The following is a 23727-nucleotide window of genomic DNA, read 5'->3' on the forward strand; positions in this document are numbered from 1 at the left end:
TACTGTCTGTTTATGACTGAAGCACGTCAATGTTTGCGGTTTCAGGTTAAACTGGTCTTAAACGCCCATCTCACTTTCTTTTTGTGTCACCAAGAAGCAAACCCAGGAGGCCACTGTCCCCGGTGGCAGCAGCCAGGTTCCAGCACCACCATCATGACCCGCACGGGTCCAGAGTGCTCCTGGGGTTCTGATCCCCAGCCCCGCACAAGTCACTCTCCTGGGGGTCTCAGGGACCTTCTGGGATACCAGGGTGCTGGGAAACCCCAGGACCACCCGATGTCTCTGGGCCGTGGGGCTCCCTGGAGTTATCCATAGTCTCGGGGTGCTGATAGGGCTGCAGGACTTCCCAGGATCATAGAATCACACAATAGTTTGGGTTGGAAGGCAATTTTAGAGGAGATCACGGGGGTCACCAGAACAGGGGGAGGTCACCAGGTCAGCGATGGCGCTCCCCCCGGCTTGCCCCCGAGCCCCCCAAAGGCTTCCCAGCCCTGCAGGCAGCCCCGCGTCCCGGCTTCATCCCACGGGTGCGGCATCCCGCGGCTCCCCCGCGGCTCCCCCGTGCCCGTCCCAGCGGCCGCTCCGGCGGCGGCGGTTCCGCCGGGGGCGGGGCGGGGCGGGGCGGGCGGCGGAAGCGGCGGCGGCGGCGGCGATGGCGCTGCGGGGCGGGCGGCGGGCGGCGATGCCGGGATAGCGCCGGGCGGCCATGGCGGGGGGAGCCGGCCCGCCGCCGCCGCTGCTCCTGCTCCTGCTGCCGCTCCTGGCGCTGCCCGCCGGCCGCGGCAACCGCACCGGCGCCGGTGAGTCCCGCCCGGGGATGGCGGCAGTCCGGGGATGCTCCGCGGGGGCCAGGGCTGGGTAGCTTCGCAGAGGAAGCCGGGCTTGGGGGCTTCGCTGCCCGGCCGGGGCCGCCGGGGTCCCGGGGGGCAGAGGCGCCGGTGCGAAACCGGCGGGGTGATGTCGAAGTGAGCGGGGACTTGCCTGCCGCGCAGCCCCGGGAGCCGGTCCGAGCCCCGCAGCTCCTGCCGGGGTGGCTTTGAGGCGGCTTTGAGGTGGTTTCGTGGTTTCGCGGTGATTTGCGTGCTCGGGGGCTCCATGGACCGGCTCCGGTGGAGCAGCGCTTGTGTCGGGTGCTGCAGAGCAGCGGGAGCTCAGGCCCGGACCTGGAGGGGCTCCTGCCGGCTTTGCGGCGGCAGTGGGGCTTTTGCTTGGCTTTGCTTTGTTTTCAGAGTAATTCCCGTGCATCAAGGCAGCTGGGCGGGAGCAGGGGTTCCAGCAGAGCAGTGGGGTGCTCTTCACAGCAGTGCTGGGGGTCTGGGGACCGTGGGGACCGTGCCTCCCCCTCCGGAGGGTCAGCCCACGGGTGAGGCGGTGCAGAGGTTCGGGGAGGTGAAGTTGTTTGCCTGCTTCACCCGGTCACGGAGGTAGGCTCACGCCAGCAGTGGCTGTCCGCTGTTGATGTTGGTTGTCATTTCCTCATAGTCCGCAAACGTGGAGCTTGCTCCGGGGAGCCGATGGGTGAGATGGCCTTTTGGCCCAGGCCCACCCTCCTCTGGCATCCTGCTGGCTGGGTTTCCAGCCCTGGAGAGCTACCCCGTGCTGCAGGTGTGGGGGCTGGTTTGTCTCGGCGCCGTCCTGCCGGCTGGCGAATGACCCGGTAGGGTCAGGTCTGGGAGCTGGAGAGATTAGCACCTCTCCAGAGGAGTGAGGAGCCCTCTTTCTGGAACACTAAAAGTTGGATTTATGACATGAGCTAGGGAATAGGGTTTCTGTTGCATTATAAATGGCTGAACATCCTTCCACGTAGCCGTGTCTTGTCCAGAGTCAGACTGATCGCCATCTGTATATCTTTTTGCAGCGTCTGCTTTGAAATGAGGGCTTCTTCCTTTTGATGGGAAGCCCTAAAACCAGCAGTCAAAGTATCATTTCCTAAAACTACCGTGAGATCATCTTTGAACAAACACATCCAAGCTGATGCAGGTGGATCTTTATTCTGAAATTCAAATAACGCGTCTCCTCTCTGCATCTATGATTCTATCGTCTTTTGTTTCTCGTCTTAAAAACACTTGTTTATTGCATAATACGTTTGAAATCTGCTTTTGTGGAACCTGTATGGGAGAGGATGGAAACAACATCCATTCGACAACTCCCTTGCTCAGTTTAAAGGCTTGTTTTCCATCACGGGACAGCCAAGTGGCACTTCTCAGGTGTTGCCGTGCCGGCGCAGAGCATACTGAATAGATGGGGACAGACACGTACAGAGCACAGCAAATCCTAGAGTACACACTCTCGATGTAAATGGGCTGCCGGTGACCTGTCTTTCTGGCTTTTCCCCGCTGATATTCAGTTTACCTGCCTGTGGTATTTCCTTGTCAGCCCAGCCGGAGGGTGCCCTGGGAGCCGGCTCACCCGCTCTGGGGGTGCAGCTTGTGAGGGGGGGCTTGGCCAGTTGTCCCTGCGAGAAGCTGTTTGCGAGTGGACTTTGTCCACGCCAGGGTTTTGTTGGTACAGCCACAGCTGCTGCTCACCTGGTTGCAGGCAGCGTGTGGGCAGGGCAGGTCTGCCTGCCCTTGACCTCTTACTGCACTTGAGCTTGCTCTGTGTAATTGACGAGTACTTAATAAATAGCACTGCTGTTTGCTGGAGTTTTTAATTTTGCAGCCTGCCTGCCCTCTCCTCCCCAAAACCCACACAAATCTTGCTTCGGTTTCCTGAGGACGTGCTGGACTGGTGGTGACCGCGGTGTTGGCGGTGCAGAGCCTGACAGCCAGCGGGGCCGGAGCAGCAGGCATGCAGGTTGCCTGATGGGACCTGTGGCATTGAGCAGGTCCGGGGCTCTCCCAGCTCTAATCATGCTTTGTGTCCCTGTCTGCCCTTGTCCTGTGCCCAAACATCTCTGTGGACTTCCAGAAACAAACATTCTGTGTGCATGCGGAGTGCAGCTGGGGGTATAGACACCGATGACTAAAGACTGCTCCCTTCTGTAGCTCCCGTGCATGAAATACAACTGGGCTTGTAGGGGATCGCAGCCAGCTCTTGGCTGTCATAGCCCACGCACTGCACTGGCGTTGCAGCCGGGGAGCCTTTGCTTGAAAAGCCCCTTTTGTGGTCTCTGCTCCTTGCTGGCCTGGAGAGCAGCATGACCCTGGTGTGGGGAACGCAGCGGGACGGCTCTGCCCACGGGCTGTGGGCTGCGCACTGTCCTGCCCGGTGACCTCGCCTGGCCCCAGCACTGAGGTGCTGCAGTCGCTGCTCCCTTGGCCGGACCTGGTGGGCGTGCAGCCGGGGCAGCCACGCTCTTCCTCCACCAGCAAATCCTCCACTTGGCTTGCGTGGCTGGTATTTCTTGCTTTCCTGTTTCCTCCTTTCCCTGTTGGGTTTGCAGCGTGCCCCGAGGCTTTGGTAACTTGCCAGGGAATGAAAGCCATGATTACTGTTCCTGTCTCTTTGCAGCGCCGTGGGTGCAGGCCAATGTGCATCCTGCTTTGGGGCATGAATCCGGAGTTCCTGCTAGGATTAGGTTCCTCTTGGCATGAAGTACATCTCAACGCTCTGGTCCTGACTGAGGACTGTTTTCCTCTTTCTTCAGCGTCTTTCTTAAACTCAGTTAGGTCCTCTGTGTTTCCAACACGACCCTGTGCAGCAATGGAGGAAGGCAAGTTAAGCCACTCTTGCTGCTTTACTTTCTGATAGAAATGAGGAATCTGCATCTGAAAGGTGCCACAGTTTCTTCCCACTCCGGGGAAATCCAGAGTAGAAAAGGGGCATCTGGGAGGACTTGGCAGAGATGTGAAGACACTTTCTTCTAGGCCCTTGCTAAGTGTTATGAACCTTGGTTTTGGGTGGGCAGTGTGACCTTGGCTCTGCTGTCTCTGTGCAGTTTTGTCCCCTTCTCAACCCTGGTGTGATGTCGCTTTTCCATCCCCGAGCTGCAGTATGACTGGTTTCTTGCTGACAATAACACTGATGTACAATTTTGCAGGTGAAATTATCAGCAGGCTGGGGGTGATCTGTAGGCATAGCTGGGCAGAGAGATGGATGGAGGATCCAGTTAGTTCTAGTGGCACTTTCACTGAATAGCTCTTGTCCTCTTGCATGACCTTTCAGCCTACCCTAGGGCTGTTCTCGCTATCGCAGCAGCCTTTCTTCCAGGTAGGAAAATCTTTAGACTTTGGAAGGTATGTCTGAAAGCAGAGCTAGGTCTGCAGCACATGAATTTTCATCACGTTGTGTGTCACAGGAAGGCAACGTGTTATGCAGGACGTGTGTCCTGAGCTGAGTAAGACCGATAACATCAGCCTGGGCACTCAGCTGAGACAAACAAGGGCACAGCTCTTGCCTGTTGGCACCATAAACTGCTTGCACCCATCTGCTCTGCGCTGTTTGACCCAGGGTTTGCTGCTGCCTACTTCATTGCCTTTTCTTGTGCCATCAGCTTTTCCTCCTGACCTTTTCCTCCTCCTCTTCCTCAGTGTCTCTGGTGATCGATCGTCTTCAGAGCACATCTTGCAGAGCGTAGTTAAAGCATCTCTTAGTGCTCTCTGGCTCCGGGTGACGGTTTTGTAGCCGGGCTGTGGGCGGTTCTGGCTGGAGGAGCAACGTGGATCATCATGTACCTGCCGGGACTGGGATGAGGAATCAGGGACGCAAGGGGCTCCTCTCCAGCAGCGTTAAAACTCCCGTGTGCCCCGCCGCCTGCCCCAGCAGTCACCCCAGCATCTGCTGTCCTCTCTCCCTTCCAGACTCCCTGTACATCTCCGAGTACTTCTCTCAGAGCGCCCAGAAGCTGTCCTTCTACAGCTGGTACGGGAACGCCAAGCTCTTCCACTTCCACGTGCCAGAAGACACTGTGCTGCTCCGCTGGCTGCTGCAGGCGTCCCGGGGGAAAGGACCCGAGTGCACCAACATGGAGATCACAGTGTACGTATGTCCCTGGGCAGCGCTTGCCCACGTGGGCTTCCTCTCCTCCTCATGGCTGTGTTGCTCATGACTGTGGTTGATTGTTTTTAGGAGGCTGGGTGTCTGTTCTCCAGTTGCAGCAGGCATATTATAGTTTCTTAATGTACTAGCACTAAATCCATGTGTTTAAACCTGTAGGAGCATTTCACATTCACGTTACCAGTGGATCTGGGGCTGTCTGTCATACGTAATGCCTAAGAGATGCCTTAAAAACACTGGAAAAGCTTCACAGCAAGGCTGGTGTTGCCACTCATGAGCAAAGGTCTTCCTGGACCTTTCTGTGCCTGGCAGGATCCTGTACCAAAGGATGTGGCAGAAATGCAAGGGGCTTGTGAGGACCTGAACTGATTGGAGACGGACAAATTTCCCCAGTACAGAGGAACTGAAGAGACTGGGAACACTTTTTGTGAGGGATGTGGGCTGCATGTGGAGCAGAGATGGGAGAGGAATGCCGAGTCCTGCAAACACAAGAGCATGAGAAGATTGCGAACTCAGTGCCAGTGAAAGAAACGTAGCTGAAAACAGTACTTGAGTTGTTGGGGGATTTGAGGTCAAAAACTTCCAGGTGGGGCAAGACTTTGAGCTGTTCCTTGGGAAGGTCCCAAGTTTCCTGGGCAGATTGTGCCCTTAAAAACACGTGGGTCTCTGGCACCCACTCCTCAGAGGCCTCAGCAGTGACTGAAGTTTGCTGCTTGGCTTACACTTCCCTGGTCCGTCCTGGGCACAGACCGGTGCCTTTAGTTGCTGCAGAGCAGCCTGGCACAGATGATCTTCCTGCTTTCTGCTTCCCAGAAAGGTTTAGTTTGGGGATGTGAGGGGCAAGGCAGGAGCCGAAGGATACCCTAAGAAATGAAGACCAGCTCAAACAGGTTAATAACACGTCACCTGTCACGCTTGCTTGCTGGACCTGCTACATCCGTTGTTCTGTTGCAATGCTCTAGCAGTCCAAAAGCAAGCAAATTTACTGCCAAACTGACTGGCCAAATAAATACCTTGTGTATTACTTAGCTGCCTGTTTTTCTGCTACTTCAGACGTTGGGCTGCTTCTCTGGAAAGAAGTGCTGCTGTGCTGAGGTCAGTCACATGGGCCCTCCTTGATGAGCATCTCTTGAGTCTGCCTGCCTGATTTCCTTGAAAGAGGAAATAGGGAAGATGCAGATCTTAGCTAGAAAATGTACGTGCTTCGACAGTTTAGCCTATATGGAGAATTTGCTGATGGTTATAAAAAAGGAGTCTTGCAGCTGGGGCTTAACCTTAGTAAGTGTGGAAATTTGCTTTCAGGCTTGATGGAACCATGTAAATCCTTATCTTAATAAGCAGCCAGGTTAAACCAATCTCTAAACAAATCCCGGATAAGCTAATAGCAGCCTGTCCTCACCAGATGAAAATGATAGCTCTTGTCATCCACTTGAAAATGTGGGTGTTTTCCAGCCTAGCTCCTTCTACGATCCCAGGCCAACCTGGGTGTCCACTGATGAGTCTGTATCCCAGTTTATCTTGCCAGCATCTTTACATACCTCGATTTATTTACATTCTGGTTTCTTTTGCAGGCACTTTCGCTACGGAGCCCCTCCTGTAATTAATCCACTGGGCACTCGTTTTCCTGCAAATGCGACCGTCCGTCCTTCCTATAACATCAGCATCACTCTGAGCGGTGCTGCGCAAAACACCACCTTTGTGAATGTCACCACCCCTGCAGCTGGAGACTGGTTCATCGTTGCCCATCTCCCCGAGGCTGCTGGCAGGATTGAAGTGAAGGTGAGGGTCCTCGAGAGGGTCTCGGCCATTGTACCCTGCCCGGTGTGTCTCACCACAGCTGACCCCTCTGCTCTCTCCTCCTGCAGGGTTTCTCCACTCCATGCCACTATGTGTTCCAGGCAGATATGTTTGTGCTCAGACTCGCTGATACGCCTATTCTGGAGCCTGGTGTTCCTACACTGCAAACTGTTGTCTCACCTGCGAAGCCTCTGCATGCGAAGTGAGTGAGAGCAGCGGATGGAGAGACTTGGGGCCACAGGGGGCGGGATTTCCCACGGGTGCTGCTTAGGGGGTGCCACTGTGGTTCCCAGGTGGGGCTGGAGCTGGGGGGTCTCCGAACCTGTTTGCCAGTCTCCCTGCAGCCGTGGTGGGGTTTGCCCAGGGAGCACGCGAGCACCCTCTTCCAACCCTTCCCAGGTAGTCTGAGAGGTTCAGCTGCAGGAATTTTACTTCTTTGAGATGTTTCTCTTGGGAAGGATTTTCACACCACCAACCAGGGCGATCTAGTTCTTGCCACAAAGCCCCAGGGACCGTGGTGGGTCGTTGGCTGGTTTGTGTTGAGAGTACAAGCTCTGCAAACTCCTGGTCCCTCCTCCCGCAGGGTCTTTGTCCCCAAGCACGCTGCAGGGATGCGGTTTGAGCTGCGAAGGTGCATGACCAGCGAGCAGAAAGCATGCACCATGCGGGTAGTGCTGGGCTCCATCACGCTGCCCCAGTCCTTCCAGAAGATTGTCACCTGCACGGGGACTGTCAACTGCAGCCTGGCCCTGGATTCGCCCCCCTGGGAGAAGTGGCTGCAGATCATGGTGGAGAGTCTCGGTGCTGCCAATGCCAGTGTGTCAGTGGAGATGCTGGCTTCTTTCACAGGTAGGCTTCCACTTTCTCTAGCCCTGTGGGACGGACCAGAGAGAACTTGGTGTTTACTGTGTCTCTCTTGGACCCTTGGGTGGCTCTGCTGGCCTGCACTCCCCAGCATGCTGCTTGCCTGGGCATAACCTGTGGGGCTGAGACCTGGTTGATGCTATGGGGTCAAAAGTGACAGCTCCAGTGTTCCCCCAAGCGGGACACTGCCCGAAGCTGTCTGTTTTGGAATCCCTGAAAAGTTTAGGGTCTCTGAAGCAATATTTTCCGAAGGCGGTTTGGGAAGCCATGGTTGGCTTAAAATCTGGTGAGGAGGATGGTTTTGACTAGATGCACCAGACCGTAACAATATGTTGACTATCAGTTGGCCACAAGCAGGCTACAGACAGCAAACTGTCTCACAGAGGTTTACTTGGGGTAATGTCTTGGGTTGTAGTGAGGGGATGTCACCATTTCAGGTGACACCTTGTGACTCAGGAGCTCACGAGGTCCTTGTGGCTGTGATAGGCACCTTCACATCCTCTTATTACGTGACCATAATCCCTGTTTGACCCTTGGAAGCTCACCAGCTATTATAGATACATTTTTAAGGTTTGCTGTGCTGGGGGTTCTGCCATCCCCTCCTCAAAGCAGAGCTTCATCCCATGTGCTGGAGGGCCTGGTGCTGGCAGCTGAGGTGGTGGAGGGAGCACTGGAGTCTCGGGGAGCAAGGAACAGGCTCCAGCAGTGGGAGTCCAAGTGTCCCATTCGGCCCCATCCGCCATGACGTGATGCCTTGTGCCTGTAGCTGCCTTGGGTCAGCTTCTCTCTTCTGCTCAGCCTTGTCTGCTCACGTCTGCAGAACTGGTGGAGATGTGGATGCAGGCTGTGGTTGTGGGACGGCTCAGTGCTGTGCTTTGCCCCTGCCTGGTGAATCCTCCCTGGGCACGTTGGTGTGTAATGGTGCTGTGTATTATCCCTTCGTCTGCTCTTCCACCCCTTCCCGGCAGCTCCAGGGTGCTCCCACCCACTGTCCCACTGTCTGGCTTGCAGCCGTGTCCCAGCTTGTGGGTGCTGGAATCCCCCCTGCAAAGGTGGTGCCTTTCAGGGGCTGTGGTGCATGGACCAGCTGAGACACCCCCAGTTTGTGCTCTCACCGGAGCTGGTCCGGAGCTGCTGGGGCCCTGCCTGGATGAGGTGCCAGCCCTGGCTGTGCTGATTCCTCTCCTTTTTTGCGTTACAGCTTGCAGACCAGGAAGCACCAGTTCATTTCTTAACTTCAGCAGCCTAAACCAGAGCCAAGCTGGTCCCAGACCAGGCAGTGCAGGAGCAGCGGGGAGCTCCGCTCTCTCTGCCAGAGAGGCTTCTCGCAATGTGTCCCACCAGAGGAGCTTCTGTCTGCAGAACCAGCCCGTCGTGCGTGAGGACCTGGACGTGGTGTCTGTGCGCTACAGGCTCTTGAATGGTCCCACTGTGCCCGTGAACTCCCTCTCCCCGACCCTCGTTCTCCTCAACCTGAACACTGGCATGGACAGCGGGGGTTCCCTCGTGGTCAGTCTCCTGCTGAACAAGGTGCGGAGGCTGATGCGTGAAATTGTCTCCCCTTTGCGGGGCTTTGTCCCTGCTCCTGGGCTGGTTTGTCAGCAAACTCCAGGGGTTGTAGGTACCAGTGAGACTACTCCTCTTTTCTTTTTGTTGTCACAAAACACTCTGAACCTGTTTTAGCCACTTCCAGCATGTCCCAGCTGCCAGCTCTAATTCAAATGCCACAGCTTGCTGGCATGTGGTGGCAGTGATGCAGAGGAAATGAAAGGGGAAACAGCTGCAATGCCATCTTCTCCCTGGGAGCCTGGCGCCTTGCCACCAGGAGAGGAGACCGAGCAGGGAAACCTAGGGATGTTCCTGCCCAAGTTGCTGATTCCGGGGATCCTTCAGTGACACCCCAAAATCAGCTCCCTGAAATGCTCTGAAACCTCCTGAGGGCTGGAGCAGAGCTTAGTGCCCATGTCATGCTGCCTCTGACTTCTGCCGCCCTGTGCTCGTGCTGAAGGGATATGCGAGTGTCCCAGCTTTGGGGCAGTTCCCCTCAGGAGATTCTCTTGCCTTTCAGCCAGCACACAACACGGTGGCAGTGCAGGGTGAGGGGGACATGGGTTTGCCCAGAAACAGCTGCCAAGTTAATGAGTAACCTTGATCCGCAGGATTTATTGTCACCTGCTGCTCCCATACGCCGTGGGCAGTGTGGGAGGTGAATTGTGGGGGGAGTTGACATTGGGGCGCTCTGACATGGGACACTTTTCTGTTTGCACAGACGTCCGTGAGCCTGGCCAATGCCACCGTGGTGGCGTGTGTGAGTGCTGCGTCACCGGTGCTGTCCCTCAATGCCACCCAGAACTGCAGCACAGGTATGACAGACACTGGCACCCAACGCCAGCTCAGCGACACTGTCTCAGGGCTTTGCTTTTAGACCTCGTGAGCTGTCAGCTGACTCAGGACTTTGTGGGGTGTCCCAGGGAAGCTGATTTTGGCTGAAGTCCTCCTGAGGTCTTCGTGCCGGCATGTGCCCTGGGGTGCTGGGGTGCAGATGCTAGTCTGGCACTGGGAGTTAGCCTCTGCCAAAGGAAGGTCTGGTTACCAACCGGGACTCTTCCAGCCTTGTTGGCAGGAGGTTTGGGGATGGTCAATGCATGGCTGGTGTGCAGAGAAGCCAAGCTCTGCACTGGAGGACTAGCCAAGCAAACAGGCTGTTCAGGTGCCCTGTGCTGTCTGGGCAGGTACTGAGAGCTGAGATGAAAGAAAAAACAAGGGTCTCGGGAGCAAGGGTCCTCTCCATCCCCCTGGTGCCTCCTGAGGACAGGAGCAAGGAGCCACAGGAGCATCTGATTCCTGTGCAACCAATCTCAGCCATGGACCCTTCTCCCCTAGTCGTGCCCCATCATAGCACCCTCTTTTCTTTAAGCTTTTTTCCAGGGCTACCCTCTGAGTGTGAACGCGTCCTCAGCAGAAGCGACGCTGATTGTCCTGTACCCGCAGACAGACGACTGGTTCCTCTCCCTGCAGCTCGTCTGCCACAAGGGCCAGGGGTGAGTCTGGTGGGTCATCTCACCTGGGGGCTGGTTCGGAGCTCTCTGCCTCCACATCCTGCTGCCCTTGACTATTGTGAGCAAAACCAAACCCCTGTGCTCACAGCCGTACCCTGGGCTCATCTCACCTGGAGGGGTGAAGCCGTGGCTGCAGAGGGGGAAGGAGGCGGGTGGCGGTGCTGACTTGCTCTCTTGTGAGCACCCGAGCAGCTCATCTGGTGGTGAGCTGGCACGTGTCATGCAAACTGTGGGTGGCAGAGCCTGCCTGGATGAGCTTCGCCTTCCCCAGGGGGATTTTGAGGAGATAAATTGATAAATGAATATGCTGCTGTTGCTCCTTTGAGGGGTCTCTGAAACGCAGGCAGTTGTGCCCCTGCTCCTGCTGTTTGTCTTGCTGCCGGTTCCTTGCGTGCGGGGCTGAGCACACACTGTAAAACAGTGCTGGTGGTGCCGGGCCTGGATACCGGGGTCTGCTGGGGATCTGGGGGGAGCTGACTGCCGGCTGCATGTCGGGTGGGCAGTGCGAATGGCGAGGGAGCCGACTCTGCTCCCAGCTCCTGGGCAGGCTGGAGAGACCTGAAATAGCAGGGGGCTTGCACGAGCGCAGCCGGACCCTCAGAGCAGAGCGCTCCCTGGGCACGGGGCTGCCCTGAGTGACCGGGGCACCCACACGACCTGCTCCCCTGGCAGTGAATGTAACGCCGCAGAAGCCAAAGTGACCGTCTTCGCATACCTCACCCCCTGCTTCAATGACTGCGGGCCCTACGGCCAGTGCAGCCTCCTGAGAAGACACGGCTACCTCTACGCTGGCTGCAGCTGCAAGGCAGGTAAGTGCATTTTCCTTGGAAGCTCTGCCATCCTTCCCAAGAGGAGGCCACATTTTTCGGTGGTGGTGTTTGTGTAGGGGAGCCTGGGGTCTGCCGTGGCTGCCAGGAACAGCATGAGGTCTCAGTGCCTGCCCCAGTAGCCATTGGCACCCGTGGTGGCCTCTTTGGGAGCATCCTGACACCCCCATGGTGCTGTGCTTGGGGAGGCGAAGAGCACCCCAGGGGAATGGGGAATCGAGCTGAGGAGAGCTTTCTGCTCAATGGTGGTTTCGCCTCCATCATGGAGACTCCCAGGTCCTGGAGAGGTGCTTCTGAGCACCTCTAAAGAGCTCAGGGTGCCAGCAGGGCTGCCGAGAGTGCGTCAGAGCCTGTGCCGTACCGGGAGGTTTGTCACACAGGGAGGTTTATCACGCAGGGTGCTGGTACGGGCTGCGCCGAGCCTGGCTGTGGTCCCTGTCCCTACTTTGCCGTGGCGCTCTGTCTCCTGCCAAGAGCCAGCCCTTGGGCTCAGAGGTGCCCCTGGAGGAGGAACAGCCGTGTCAGCTGCTAATTTTCTTAATGGCATGAGAAGACTGGGCGGGAGTCAGTGGCGTAGGGAAGATGATAGCTCTGCTGTGCCTGGGTGGGGACATGTACCTGTTCCCAGCAGAAGGACGAGGCACAATGTGGTTTCACTGCTGCCTTGGGCCTGAGCCAGGACGTCCCCATGTCTGCTGCAGTGCTGATGGGTGAGGAGTGAGATGGAGAACAGCATCCTGATTTCCTTGAGGGGTACCAGGTCCTGGGAAGCACAGAGCACGCCAAGGGAACTGGGGAATCAGGCTGAGGAGAGCTTTCTGCTGAGTCACTGGGAGCAAAATGCCCCAACTGCATATTCGTGACCCAGAAATAAACTGGGGAGAGCAGCAGCCTCCTTGGGCTCTGCCTGGCAGGGAGCCGGATTAGGGGCAGAGCTGCTGGCTGGGTTTCTGGTGGCACTGGAATGGCATGGATGCCACTTTTAACTCTGCTCATTGACGTACCCAGGCTGCCCTGTGAATGACCTCCTTTCCCCAAAAGAAGGGCATGGGCATCCTGATCTTGAATTAAAATAATTAAAATTAAAAAGAAAAGAGGAGGGAAGCAAAAAGGGCAGGTTTGTGTTTGTAGACTGTCTCAGCTCAGTCCTTGGTATGGCATCAGCAGGCTGAGCCCTGATCCCCGTGCCAAGCCCAGAGTGTGCACTGTCCTCCAGGGTGATCACTGCCCTGGTCCTGCTGACCACACTATTCCTGAGACAAGCCAAGATGCTGTTGGCCTTTTTGGCCACCTGGGCACACACTGGCTCATGTTCAGCCGCTGTTCACCAAAGCTCCCAGATCCTTTTCTGCCGGGCAGCTTTCCAGCCACTCTTCCCTGAGTCTGTAGCGCTGCCTGGGGTTGTTGTGACCCCAAGTGCAGGACCTGGCACTTAGTCTTGTTGAACCTCAGACAACTGGCCTCAGCCCAACGATCCAGCTGGCGCAGATCCCCCTGTATGGCCATCCTACCCTCCAGCAGATCAACACTCCCGCTCTACTTGGTGTCATCTGCAAACTTACTGGGAGTGCACTCGATCCCCTTATCCAGATCATTGATAAAGAGATTAAACAGAACTGGCCCCAATAATGAGCCCTGGGGAACACCACTTGTGATCGGCCGCCAACTGAATTTGACGCCATTCACCACAACTCTTTGGGCCCGGCCGTCCAGCCAGTTCTTTACCCAGCAAAGATTATGCCTGTCCAAGCCACGAGCTGCCAATTTCCCCAGGAGAATGCTGTGGGAAATGGTGTCAAAGGCTTTACTGAAGTCCGGGTACACAACATCCACAGCCTTTCCCTCATCCACTAAGCAGGTCACCTTGTCGCAGAAGGAGATCAGGCTGGTCAAGCAGGACCTGCTTTTCATAAACCCATGTTGACTGGGCCTGCTCACCTGGTTGTCCTGTACGTGCCGCAGGATAATCTGTTCCATGACCTTCCCCAGCACCAAGGTCAGACTGACAGGCCTGTAATTCCCTGGATCCTCCTTCTGGCCCTTCTTGTAGATGGGCGTCATGTTTGCCAACTTCCAGTCAACTGGGACCTCCCTGGTAAGCCAGGAGTTACTGTGGGGATGAAGAGTATTTGCCTGGACAGATCCATGGTGTCCAGAATGGACCCATGCAGGACAGAATGGCCCCTGCTACATGAGAGCAACCCTGTGGGTTGTCCTCAGAGCAGGCATGGGGCTCTGCTGAGGTTCTCAAAGACTTACCACAGCGGAGTATGTGATGAGTAATGGGACCATCCTAAGAACAAGAGTGTGGGTGGCTGATGGACCAGGAGACAAGGCTCAGGGATAGTCCTGGGGCGTGATTGCTTCTTCTGAGGAGTCCCAGGCTTTTGCTGGATGCTGTAGGGGGACAACACAGGGCATGCAAGATCCAAACAAGTCTCTCTGCTCCACAGGTTGGGGCGGGTGGAGTTGCACGGACGATACCAAGGCCCAGTCTGTCGGTGCACAGAACCTGGCCACCCTCCTGCTCACCCTGAGCAACTTCATGTTCCTGCCGGCAATAGCAGTTGCTGTTTATCGCTACTACCTGGTGGAGGCCTCCGTCTACACCTACACCATGTTCTTCTCCACGGTAGGGATTACTTTTAGTTCGGTCCCCTGCCAGCTCCGCCTGAACATCAGGGATGCTGCATCAGACTGAAGTCCTTGGTGGAGCAGTCCATCCTGGAGCTCCACCAGGAGCTTCTAGGATCGAGGACAAGCACCTCCATGGACACGTCCTGCCCCTTCAGAGCTTGGCAGGAGCGTTACTTTCACTGGGCTTTTCCACCCACACTGCGGGTGCTCGTATTTGGGAGTGGGACCCCATGGAGCAGAGACGGGGTTGGAGCTTTGCTGTCCTGGGAGCTCTCAGCTGCTGCTGGGAGGGTGCAGGTGGTGGCTGCTCTCATCTGCTTCCCCTAATGCCACGGTGGTTTGGTGGAGCTTCCTAGAGGCACTGCCAAGAGAGATCCTGGCTGCCGTGGGCTGAGCCTTTTCCTGCCTCTCCAGAAAGTCAGATGCTGCTGCTGGATTCATGCTGGTCTTTGCTTTTGTCCCCGGCTCTAGTTCTACCACGCGTGTGACCAGCCAGGCATCGCAGTGATGTGCATCATGGACTACGACACACTACAGTACTGTGACTTTTTGGGCTCCGTGGTGTCCATCTGGGTGACGATCCTGTGCATGTCCCGGGTGAAGAAGATTCTGAAATATGTGAGTGTCAGGTAACCCCACGCGGCACGACCAGACATGAGCCAGCCGAGCCACAAGTGGCCATGCTGAGCCCTCTCACGGCTGTATTTTAATTGCACAACCCAGCCTGGTGACAAAGCCTGTTTGTCACCCAGTGCCACCCTGATTTTTAAACCAGTGGGTTGTTTTGTTCCTGGAGTTTCGATTGTGAACCTGCGTGTTTGTAGGGACTGGGCCTGAGGGGACTGAGATTTGTGGGAAAGGTTTGTGCATCCTCTGGTTTCTCCTTCTGAAGGTGCTGCTGTGAGTCCTGCCCCGACGCAGGGCTGGGTGGCCAGGAGGGAAGGTCCTCCCTGCCTGTGGCATGGCTGGCTGCGCTCTGGCAGCAGGTGAGCTGCTGCTGACAGCCGTGGTGTCTCATTCCCAGGTCCTTTTCGTCTTGGGGACCCTGTTAATTGCCATGTCCCTGCAGCTGGACCGCAGAGGGGTGTGGAACATGATGGGTCCCTGCCTCTTTGCCCTTGTCATCATGATTGCAGCATGGGTAAGTACAGGCAGCCGGGCAGGATCTGCTGCCTTTATCTCCCCTCCAGACAGTGATGCTGGCAGAGCAGACCCCAGGCTCCAGCCCATCCACAGGCTGGGCCTGATCTCCTTGAAGCACCCATGTTGTGGGAAGGCAGGGCAAGGGATTCACCTTCCACCCCTCCAGTAGCTGAGAAATCTCCCAGTTCCAGGTCTCCAGCTGAGCACCTGCCTGGGGCTGGGCTGCTGTCCCACGCCGGCTGGCAGTGCCTGTGTCCCAGGCAGGAGTGGTGCCATCGCCACTGTCCTCTGCGTGCTGGGCTGTGGTGCCACAGCTGGACAGGGGCTCTTGCACACAAGAGATGGGCCCAAGAAGCCTGAATTTCTCGCAGCCTCTTGCTGTGAGGGTGGCAGACGGTCCTGCATCGGGTGGTGCTGCCTGTTGTCCCCCTGCCTAATCTTCTTCTTGGCTACTTAACCTTTCCGTGCTCTCCCACCTCCAGGTTCACCACGGGGTGAAGCGCAGACACTGCTACCCCTCCTCGTGGAAGCGCTGGGTTTTCTACCTCCTCCCAGGGATCACCTTGGCTTTCATCGCCATCTCAGTGTATGCATTCATGGAAACCAATGAGAACTATTACTACACCCACAGCATCTGGCACGTGCTGGTGGCTTGCAGCGTTGCGTTCCTGCTTCCTCCTCGGGACAAGCATAAGAAGCCCTGGGCCTGGTCACAGAAGCTGACTTGTCGCTATCAGATCTGCCAGAACGACCGCGAGGAGCTCTATGCTGTGACCTGAACATGCTCAGCTCCCCGTGCAGAGGTGGAGGGCTGGTGGGGTTGCTCTTTGCCTGGGCTGCCCCTCTCTCACACACCAGCCATCCTCTTACATGCTCATTCACTGGCTAGGAGAGCACGGTATGGACCGGGTTTAAAGATGAAGATGGTGGGCTTGTCTTGTGAAGACAAGTCTGAGGCCACCTCTGCTTTTCTGCTGGGATGGGGCAGGCTCTTCGTGGTTCTACATCAAGGAATAGTCTGTCCCTCACCTCCCTGTGGCCCTAGGGGAAATCGCCAACCCTTCTTCCCCTCCTGCTGCATCCATGAGGCTTGGGCTTAGCCTACGCTGAGCTGGAGCCAGGGTGTTGGCTGCTGGGCTCTTCCCTGCACCCTCTGTCCTAGCAGAGGGCTGTGGGATGGGGGTTTCTCCTGCCATCCTGCAATCAGCATTTGAACCCAAGAGAAGAAAAGGTTTCTTCTGATCTGGGGCGCAAATGCTGCCGCACACCCTCACTGCTGATGGGGAGGGAGGGAGCTGCTCTTGGTGTGTGCTGGGCCCATGGCTGCCGTCAAAACGAGGGTCTGGACCCACTCTGCCTGCGAAACAGGCGGTGCTGCTCTGACCTGGTCCAGATTCTGCAGGGACAAGGATGAGGCTGGGACTTGTGCCTGGATTCAGGATCACACTTGGCATGAATGTGAAAAAAAAAATGCGGGAGTGTGCAAGAGGCATCGGCAGCGTCTCACCCAGAGCTGTGAAACCCACAGCAGCACAGGGTTTAGTCTGAGTGTAACTTTAGCTCTCTTAGCTCATCTGGAAGGATCCAGGCTGCTGCACCAGGTCCCTTCCTCTCTCGATGTTCAGGTATTCGCCATCTTCCTCCCTTTTACGGGTTCAGCGTGTGCGTGGCTCTGCCTGGGCTCTGGTCCAGGATGACATCCGAGCTGCCCCCCAGCTCCTCCAGCCTGCTGTGCCGTGGGGCTGGACGTGCTGTGGAGTCACAGCCAAGCTGAGGCCACTGGCAATGTCCCCCCTCTGCCGGGGGCATGGCCACGGGCCCCCCGGCTGGCTGCGGGCTCCTTGGACGTGTCCGTCTCGCCTCAGCCTTGCTACAAGGCACGCAGAAAGCAAAGGCAGAAACTTGGCAGCCAGGCGAGTTGTCTTTGCTCATCCTTAATCTACAGATAAGGGCTCACATACATGGTTCCTGCTGGTTTGTTCCAGCTGTGGTCAGTGGGGTGTGTGTGCTGCTGGGAGCCTGTCTGCGGAGCCCCTCAGGTGACTTTGGGGAGGAAAGAGCTATTAATGAAGGATTTGCCTCCTCGTTTGTAGGAAACAGGGTTAGTTCTTTGCTTTGAAAAGCGCCCAGCTTTCTGCTCAGCTCTGCACTTTATCGCTCTCCCTCTCCATCCGCTGCAAACTCCGACTTCTAAGCAGACGCGGGACGAGCGAAGGGCACTCGTCTGCACCCAGCGATGCCGTCACCCTCATCCCCTGCGTTTCCTTTTGCTGCTGCCGTCCATGACACTGGCAGCATGGCAGGAGCGGGGGACATGGGGCCCTTGGCCCTTCCTCGAACTTTTATCACTTTTAGGCACTTTTTCTCCCCCCTCTCAGTTTGCACAGCGGCGTTGCAGCCCCAGCCCTGTGGCAGGCGACTGCTGCTCCTTCCAGCCGTGCCAGGCTGCCGGTCTGGCCCGGTGCTGCCGGTTGCCGGAGAAAGCAATAATTCAATAATTCCTGCTGGGGATTTTCCTTCAGTGGCTTCTGTGCTGCGAAGCAGGAGGAGCTTTGGGGTGAGAAATCCCACTAACGTGATTGTTTATTTTGTATTTGATCGTTTGTGTATGATTGTTGAAATTCTGCTTTTTTTCCCCTCTCCCCACGAAGGCTGTGTTAGGTGCGTGGGGGAGTGGGTTGTTTAATTATTTTGGGTAAAATCTGAGCAAATGTCTGGGGTGGGGGGGGGAAAAAAAAAAAGGTTGTTTTTTTTTCTTTGCTGTTAATACCTGTGGTTATTTTATACGGTAAATTTTAAAGCTTACGGTTTTATAATTTAATAAAGGTATTTGAGGGCAAACCTGTGGGGCTGGAGGTGACCCGGGCGGAACGCGGGCGCGGCGCGGCCCCTGCCGGCCACCGTCGTCGTCTCCGCTGCGGCCCGTCCGCGCCAGCCAATGAGAGGCGGCTCCGACCCCGGTTCCGGCGGCCGGGAGCGGAAGCGGGCGGTGTCGGCGGTGGTGATGCCGCTGCACCGGTTCCCGCCGCGGCTCTGGGCCGCCATGCGGCTGCGGGAGGGCATCTGTGCGCGGCTGCCGCAGCACTACCTGGCCGCGCTGCAGGACGACACGCCGCCCACCCCCGTGCACTGGCGGCCGCTGGGGGTGCGCTACCGGCGGAACCCGCGCACCGGGGAGCGGGAGCGGGTGCAGGACGTGCCGGTGCCGGTGTACCTGCCGCCCGCCGCACACGAGGGGCTGTGGGGCGGCGAGGGCTGGATCCGCGGCTTCCGATACGCGCGCAACGACAAGGTGAGCGCTGCGGGCCTTCCTCACCCGCCCGGTGACCGGGAGCTGTCTTAGCCATTAGTGGGTTTTGAAAGAAAATTTAGCTAGATATTGTGAACTGACAGTCATTCAAAACAGGACTAGCAGCATCTTCTTTCCTATGTGTCCTGTTAAGTGAGAAGAGTGAAGAAGGCATGTAGGAAAGAATTATTCTGCAAATAGGCTCAGGCAGGATCTCCCAGCAAAGCAACTTTTTTAATAGCGATGTTGCAACACCGGGTGTTCTACCTAAAGCTGGGCACCCACAGTAGGGCAAAAAGCCCCTGCTTATATCCCCCCAAAATCCCGGCTGCGGTTTCCCTCCCCTGTTCCCCATTGTTTGGGTACTGCAGGGTTTACAGACAACCCCGGCGCATACAATACCCTTCCCCTTATCAATCTATTTAAGATATACATTCCTGGCACTTTGGCTACGCTTCCTCCTAAATTAACCTGTAAATACAGGTATCAGTATGTATACAGGTATCAGTATATATTCCGGGAAGAGACTGTGTTTTACATTAAGGATTCATAGTGTGATGTCTCTCGGTCCTTCCCCCCTGCTAGGGTCAGGCGCCAGGTCCTCAGTTATGTAAAAACAACAGTTCTTTGTTAAACTTCCTTACAGGAACATATTTTTCAGTCTGCTTAGGAGACTTTTAGCCATTAGTCCATGCAAAATTTCACTATAGACAGTAGCTACATAGAATTATTTAATATATTTCATTTTAGCTTAAATACCTATTCACTATTAAGACACAGAGTGTTTCAAAAGTATGGACCCAACTTGAAATGACGACTGTTTTGAAAACCCTGTATATCTTTTTTGAAACACCCTGTATATCTTCAATAAGAGACTTCTCAATCAGAATTCATATTTTTTTTCCCCATACAGACATTTCATAGTGGCTACAAATCCAGTGGGAATCTATGCCAGACCATATTTTTCCCTCCTGAGTAGGCCATGTGTGATGTGTAAGCTACTCAGTGACTCAGTTTGATACAGCAGTATAACATACACATACACTCAATTAGTATACCATATATCACAGCCTAATATACTTATCATTCACAAAAATGACAGAGATGCTCACCTCTAAAAATGCATGATTCAGTGCTCTTATTTAGGAAATGGCATTAAGTCAGTCATCAAGTTCTATGTGCTTCTGTTTCACTAAATACAAAACTTTCTTTAAAAAAGGATGTGTGTCTCCCAAAGAAAGAGCTAAAAATAGTTGAAATTTTGAACTTAACCCGGTCCTGGATTTGGATAGCTGGTGATTTGTAAGACTCATGTTTGATTATTAGAAGATAAATTCATAGGGCTCTTCCGTGTCCCGGGCCCCCCCGGCCCCTGGGGCGGGCTCAGCCTGGTGGGGCAGGCACTCAGGGCCGCTTTCTGCCCAGCTTTCCACCCGGCTGCCCAAGACGTGGAAGCCGCAGCTGTTCGAGCGACAGTTCTACAGCGAGATCCTGGATGCCACGCTTACCATCACCGTCACCATGCGCACCCTGGACCTCATCGACCAGGCCTATGGCTTCGACTTCTACATCCTCAAGGTCAGGCCCTGCGCTCGGGGGCTGGTGGGTGTCTGCTGCGGTTTGTGTGTCAGCGCAGAGCTAAAGCTTTGAGCCATAGCATGGAGGGCGTTGGGTCTCTTCTCCCAAGTAACAAGTGATAGGACGAGAGGAAATGGCCTCAGGTTGTGCCAGGGGAGGTTTAGATTGGATATTGTGAAGATTTTCTTCACAGAAAGGGTTGTGAAGCACTGGAACAGGCTGCCCAGGTGGAGTCACCATCCCCGGGGGTGTTTAAAAAATGTTTAGATGAGGTTTTTAGGGACATGGTTTAGTGCCTGAGTTAGGTTATGGTTGGACTCAGTGGTCTGAAGGGTCTCCTCCATCCAAAATAATTCTATGACTGAAGCCCTGAGAGTTAAAGACCAGAAGTGTGATCAAATTAGCTCCAGAACAAATCCAAAGGGTCTTTTGCTTTTTATGACGTGCGTCCTGAGAGGCTGTATAGTGTGTGGATAAACCACCAGTGTTGTCTATATGGTAGTAAACTCGCACGTTCTCCAGCAGCTGGTCTCTTGGTGCATTTTAACATCAGACTCTTTCTCCAGACTCCAAAAGCCGATATGTGCTCGAAGCTTGGGATGGATTTGAAGCGAACGATGCTGCTGCGACTTGCACGGCGGGATCCTAAACTGCATCCCGATGACCCAGCCAGAAGAGAGGCGATCTATAATAAGTACCAGGTGGGTGCCTGCCCTGCTGTCTGCAGTGATGTTTGCTGGTTGTCCAGGCTGGTAACGCCTTAATCACCCCATCGCAGCGCAAACCAGTGTTAATGCTCCTGTGTTTAGGGTTAAGGGTATGGGCAAAGAAGACCTAAACATCGTTTGTCAAGTATTTCGTGTCCCTCTGTGGGCCATTAATTTCTGTAGTGATCACTTAGGGTGGCAAAATCCTGTATTTTTGCTGTGAGCGCAGCCAGTGAGGGTCTGCAATAAGCTCTGGTAGGACCTGGCACTGCGAAGAGCAGCGAGAATTTGTACTGATGCTGCAGCGAGGAGCTCAGGCTGCCTGTGTGCAGTGTGGTTTTGTGCAGCTGGTGATGGTTGTCAGCACAGAAACACCACCAGCATCCACGGCCCGTGAAGTTGTGCTGAGAAACAGCCCCAGAACTACACAAAGGAGAGACAGGAGGACTGATCAGAGGAAGCAGGACCCTCGCACAGGGAAAGGAGAGAGGAGAAATGGATTTTGGTTGCCAGAAATGAGGGAACAGTGTTTCAAGACTTCTCCATAATAACATTCTTAGTGGATTGCACATTTGTGTGAGTTGGGCATAGAGAGGATTTGCATCTTAGTCACCTGGAAGGACTGTACCACCTGCCCCTTCTTCTATCACAGGAGTTTGCGATCCCAGAAGAGGAAGCTGAATGGGTTGGCTTGAGTTTAGAAGAAGCAATAGAAAAACAGAGGCTACTAGAAAAAAAGGTGAGTTCCTGAGACTGTGCTTGGCACCGAGGTGCCTTAGCTGTGTTGGGCTGCAGGTCCAGCTCATCTTCTGAGCAGCCTGAGCTCTCCTGAGCAATGGAAGTTGTACTCTGAAAGTCCTGAGCAGCTGCATGAGCCCAGTTAGACTTGGATGCCCAAAACAAGGGGCTGAATTTAAGCACATTGTAAAACCAGATCCCTCAATCCAGGGAGTGGTATATAGGGGGATGGCTCATAACTCCTGCCCTGTTGCATGAGCACCTTTGCCTTTGGTTTGTTCTGCTGTACTTCTTATGCTTCGAGACACACACACACATGCCCAGGGCTCACTGGGTTTGTGACCCTCTGTCGCTGCAGCTCGCTTTTTAGAAGCAATCTGCAGAGGAGGGTGCACCAGAGAGCTGCTGGTGGGGGTAAAGGGCTTCCTGGGGTGGTGGGGTCTCGTGGTGACATTTTCCCCAGATCTGTTGGCTCCTGTTGTAGCTGCAGCAGGGGCGGAGGTTGGGAGCACTGAGTGCATGAGGTGGTGCTGGGCCCTGAACCCTGTGGGCTCCAGCTTCTGCAAGGGGCAAGTTCTCCCAGCGTGCTTCAGTACAGCTCTGATTGAGGGCAATGTGAGGAGGGAAGCAAGTTTTTTTAGAGGAAAATGGATCCCTGGGAGCTGCTGATGATTCTCATCTAAGAGCAGGACTGGCAGAGCTGCTGAATGTCGCCCACAGGTGCCTGTCATCCTTGGGGCAAGGTCCCAGAGCTGAGCAGCAGCTGTTTCTGGAGGAGCAGCACAGCAGGTTGTCTTGTTCTGCCGCTGAAAAAACCATGGCCCATCTTCCTCCGGTTTTAATCGTTACTGCTCCCGCAGCACTGGCTCCCTGGGCTCACTGTTACATTTCACCACTTGCTGCTGCTGCTCAGGTTCACTCATTTTAAGTGGTTTATCCTCTGCTTTGTTTCAGGACCCTGTCCCACTCTTTAAAGTGTACGCTGAAGAGCTCGTCAACCAATTGAAAGAACAGGCACTGCAGAAGCAGCAGAAGTAGAAAGCTTTGGAGTAAAACCCCTGCTGCAGATCAAGCTGTAGGGTTCAGCAAGTTCTGCCTAAACCACGTTGTGTGGAAGGGGCCACATGAAGAGCGTTCCCAGAAGCATGTTGCAGTTACTGAGATCTAATGACAGTCTAAGTTCAGTGAGCAACCATTCCCATGGGCCAAGGAAAGAACTGCTGTCCTGTGGCCTCTGGAACATTCTTGTAAGACTGACTTCATGTGGTTCTTCTGCCTGCACAAGTAGTTGGCTGCTGTCGAGGGCTTGATCATGATACAAAATGAAATATGCGTTTTGGGAATATCAGTAAATTTTTTTCTGATACTCATTGCTCGTTAGTGTATTATAACAGGGACTGTGAGACGTGGTAGTGTAAGTTCGATCGGTGCCCAGGCCCCTTCTGCAGCTGAGACAGTTGTGCCCCAAAAGCGTGACCCCAAAGCCTGGCCTCCAGCGGGGCTGCCAGCAGGTGGGGCTGAGCTCCCCACTCAGCAGCTTACTCTAACCCCTTGGCTTCCAGCGCTGTTTCTGTTGGAAGCTGGTGATTTTTAAATCTCTCATTTTGTAAAACTGTAGTTGAAGTGGGTGTTCAAGCCTTTGCCCCTGTCTGGCAAGAAGGAACTGACAAGCACTTGCCAGAATTCCACACCAGTGCACCGTGCTGTGTGTCACTGATGGCATCTGTGAGCTTCGTGGTCCTGCAGAGGGTTTCTGGCTGGACAAAAAGCAGCTTCTCCCTTTCCCCTCAGCTCTGAGGTGAGGGACGAGCGCAGATCTTGCAGAGTAGACCTCATGTGAGCCGTATTGTCACCCCAGGAAGAAACTTTGCCTTCACCTCACCTTGGGATGAGACATGTTCCCCCTCTCTAGCACGTAAGGGCAGGTGTATGGTCTCAGTTTCTGAGCCACAGGACCCATGACGAGAGAGAAACCAGGCTTGTAGAGCAGTGTGTGGCTGGTCCTCTCTTCACTGGGATGAAGTAGGACCACAGGGAGCAGAAATTTCCAGTGCCGTAACGTCTGCCTTGAAGCTTTGGAGGAGAAGCACTGCGGAGGTGGCTGCTGGGTGGGCATGGGGCCTCGGCAGGGCTGCGCGAGGCGGCTGGGG

General features: G+C 55.2%; 2 protein-coding genes across 2 annotated transcripts; both read left to right on the top strand.

The window, feature by feature from the left end:
- The first annotated feature begins 706 nt into the window (after positions 1 to 706).
- On the top strand, positions 707 to 17953 carry PGAP6 (post-GPI attachment to proteins 6). The gene is made up of 13 exons (XM_065644746.1): positions 707 to 800; positions 4743 to 4920; positions 6510 to 6717; positions 6804 to 6937; positions 7319 to 7584; positions 8801 to 9129; positions 9869 to 9962; positions 10517 to 10640; positions 11331 to 11467; positions 13939 to 14117; positions 14594 to 14740; positions 15147 to 15263; positions 15748 to 17953. The coding sequence occupies exons 1-13, from the start codon at positions 707 to 709 to the stop codon at positions 16042 to 16044; spliced, it is 2304 nt and encodes a 767-aa protein (XP_065500818.1). The 3' UTR covers positions 16045 to 17953.
- Positions 17954 to 18211: 258 nt separating this feature from the next.
- Positions 18212 to 22943, top strand: MRPL28 (mitochondrial ribosomal protein L28). The gene is made up of 5 exons (XM_065644925.1): positions 18212 to 18557; positions 19980 to 20132; positions 20699 to 20833; positions 21492 to 21578; positions 22532 to 22943. Exons 1-5 carry the CDS (start codon positions 18270 to 18272, stop codon positions 22613 to 22615), a joined length of 747 nt encoding a protein of 248 aa, XP_065500997.1. The 5' UTR covers positions 18212 to 18269; the 3' UTR covers positions 22616 to 22943.
- The last annotated feature ends 784 nt before the right edge of the window (positions 22944 to 23727 follow it).

This window comes from Caloenas nicobarica, chromosome 14, assembly GCF_036013445.1.
Source record: "Caloenas nicobarica isolate bCalNic1 chromosome 14, bCalNic1.hap1, whole genome shotgun sequence".
Lineage (NCBI taxonomy): Eukaryota > Metazoa > Chordata > Aves > Columbiformes > Columbidae > Caloenas > Caloenas nicobarica.

Excerpts from the sequence above, each read along its gene's own strand:
- PGAP6 (XM_065644746.1), top strand. The coding sequence starts at position 707 with ATGGCGGGGGGAGCCGGCCCGCCGCCGCCGCTGCTCCTGCTCCTGCTG. Across the intron at positions 7,585-8,800 it reads GATGCTGGCTTCTTTCACAG|CTTGCAGACCAGGAAGCACC; the intron begins GTAGGCTTCCAC and ends TTTGCGTTACAG. Across the intron at positions 10,641-11,330 it reads GTCTGCCACAAGGGCCAGGG|TGAATGTAACGCCGCAGAAG; the intron begins GTGAGTCTGGTG and ends CTCCCCTGGCAG.
- MRPL28 (XM_065644925.1), top strand. The coding sequence starts at position 18,270 with ATGCCGCTGCACCGGTTCCCGCCGCGGCTCTGGGCCGCCATGCGGCTG. Across the intron at positions 18,558-19,979 it reads GATACGCGCGCAACGACAAG|CTTTCCACCCGGCTGCCCAA; the intron begins GTGAGCGCTGCG and ends CTTTCTGCCCAG. Across the intron at positions 21,579-22,531 it reads AGAGGCTACTAGAAAAAAAG|GACCCTGTCCCACTCTTTAA; the intron begins GTGAGTTCCTGA and ends GCTTTGTTTCAG.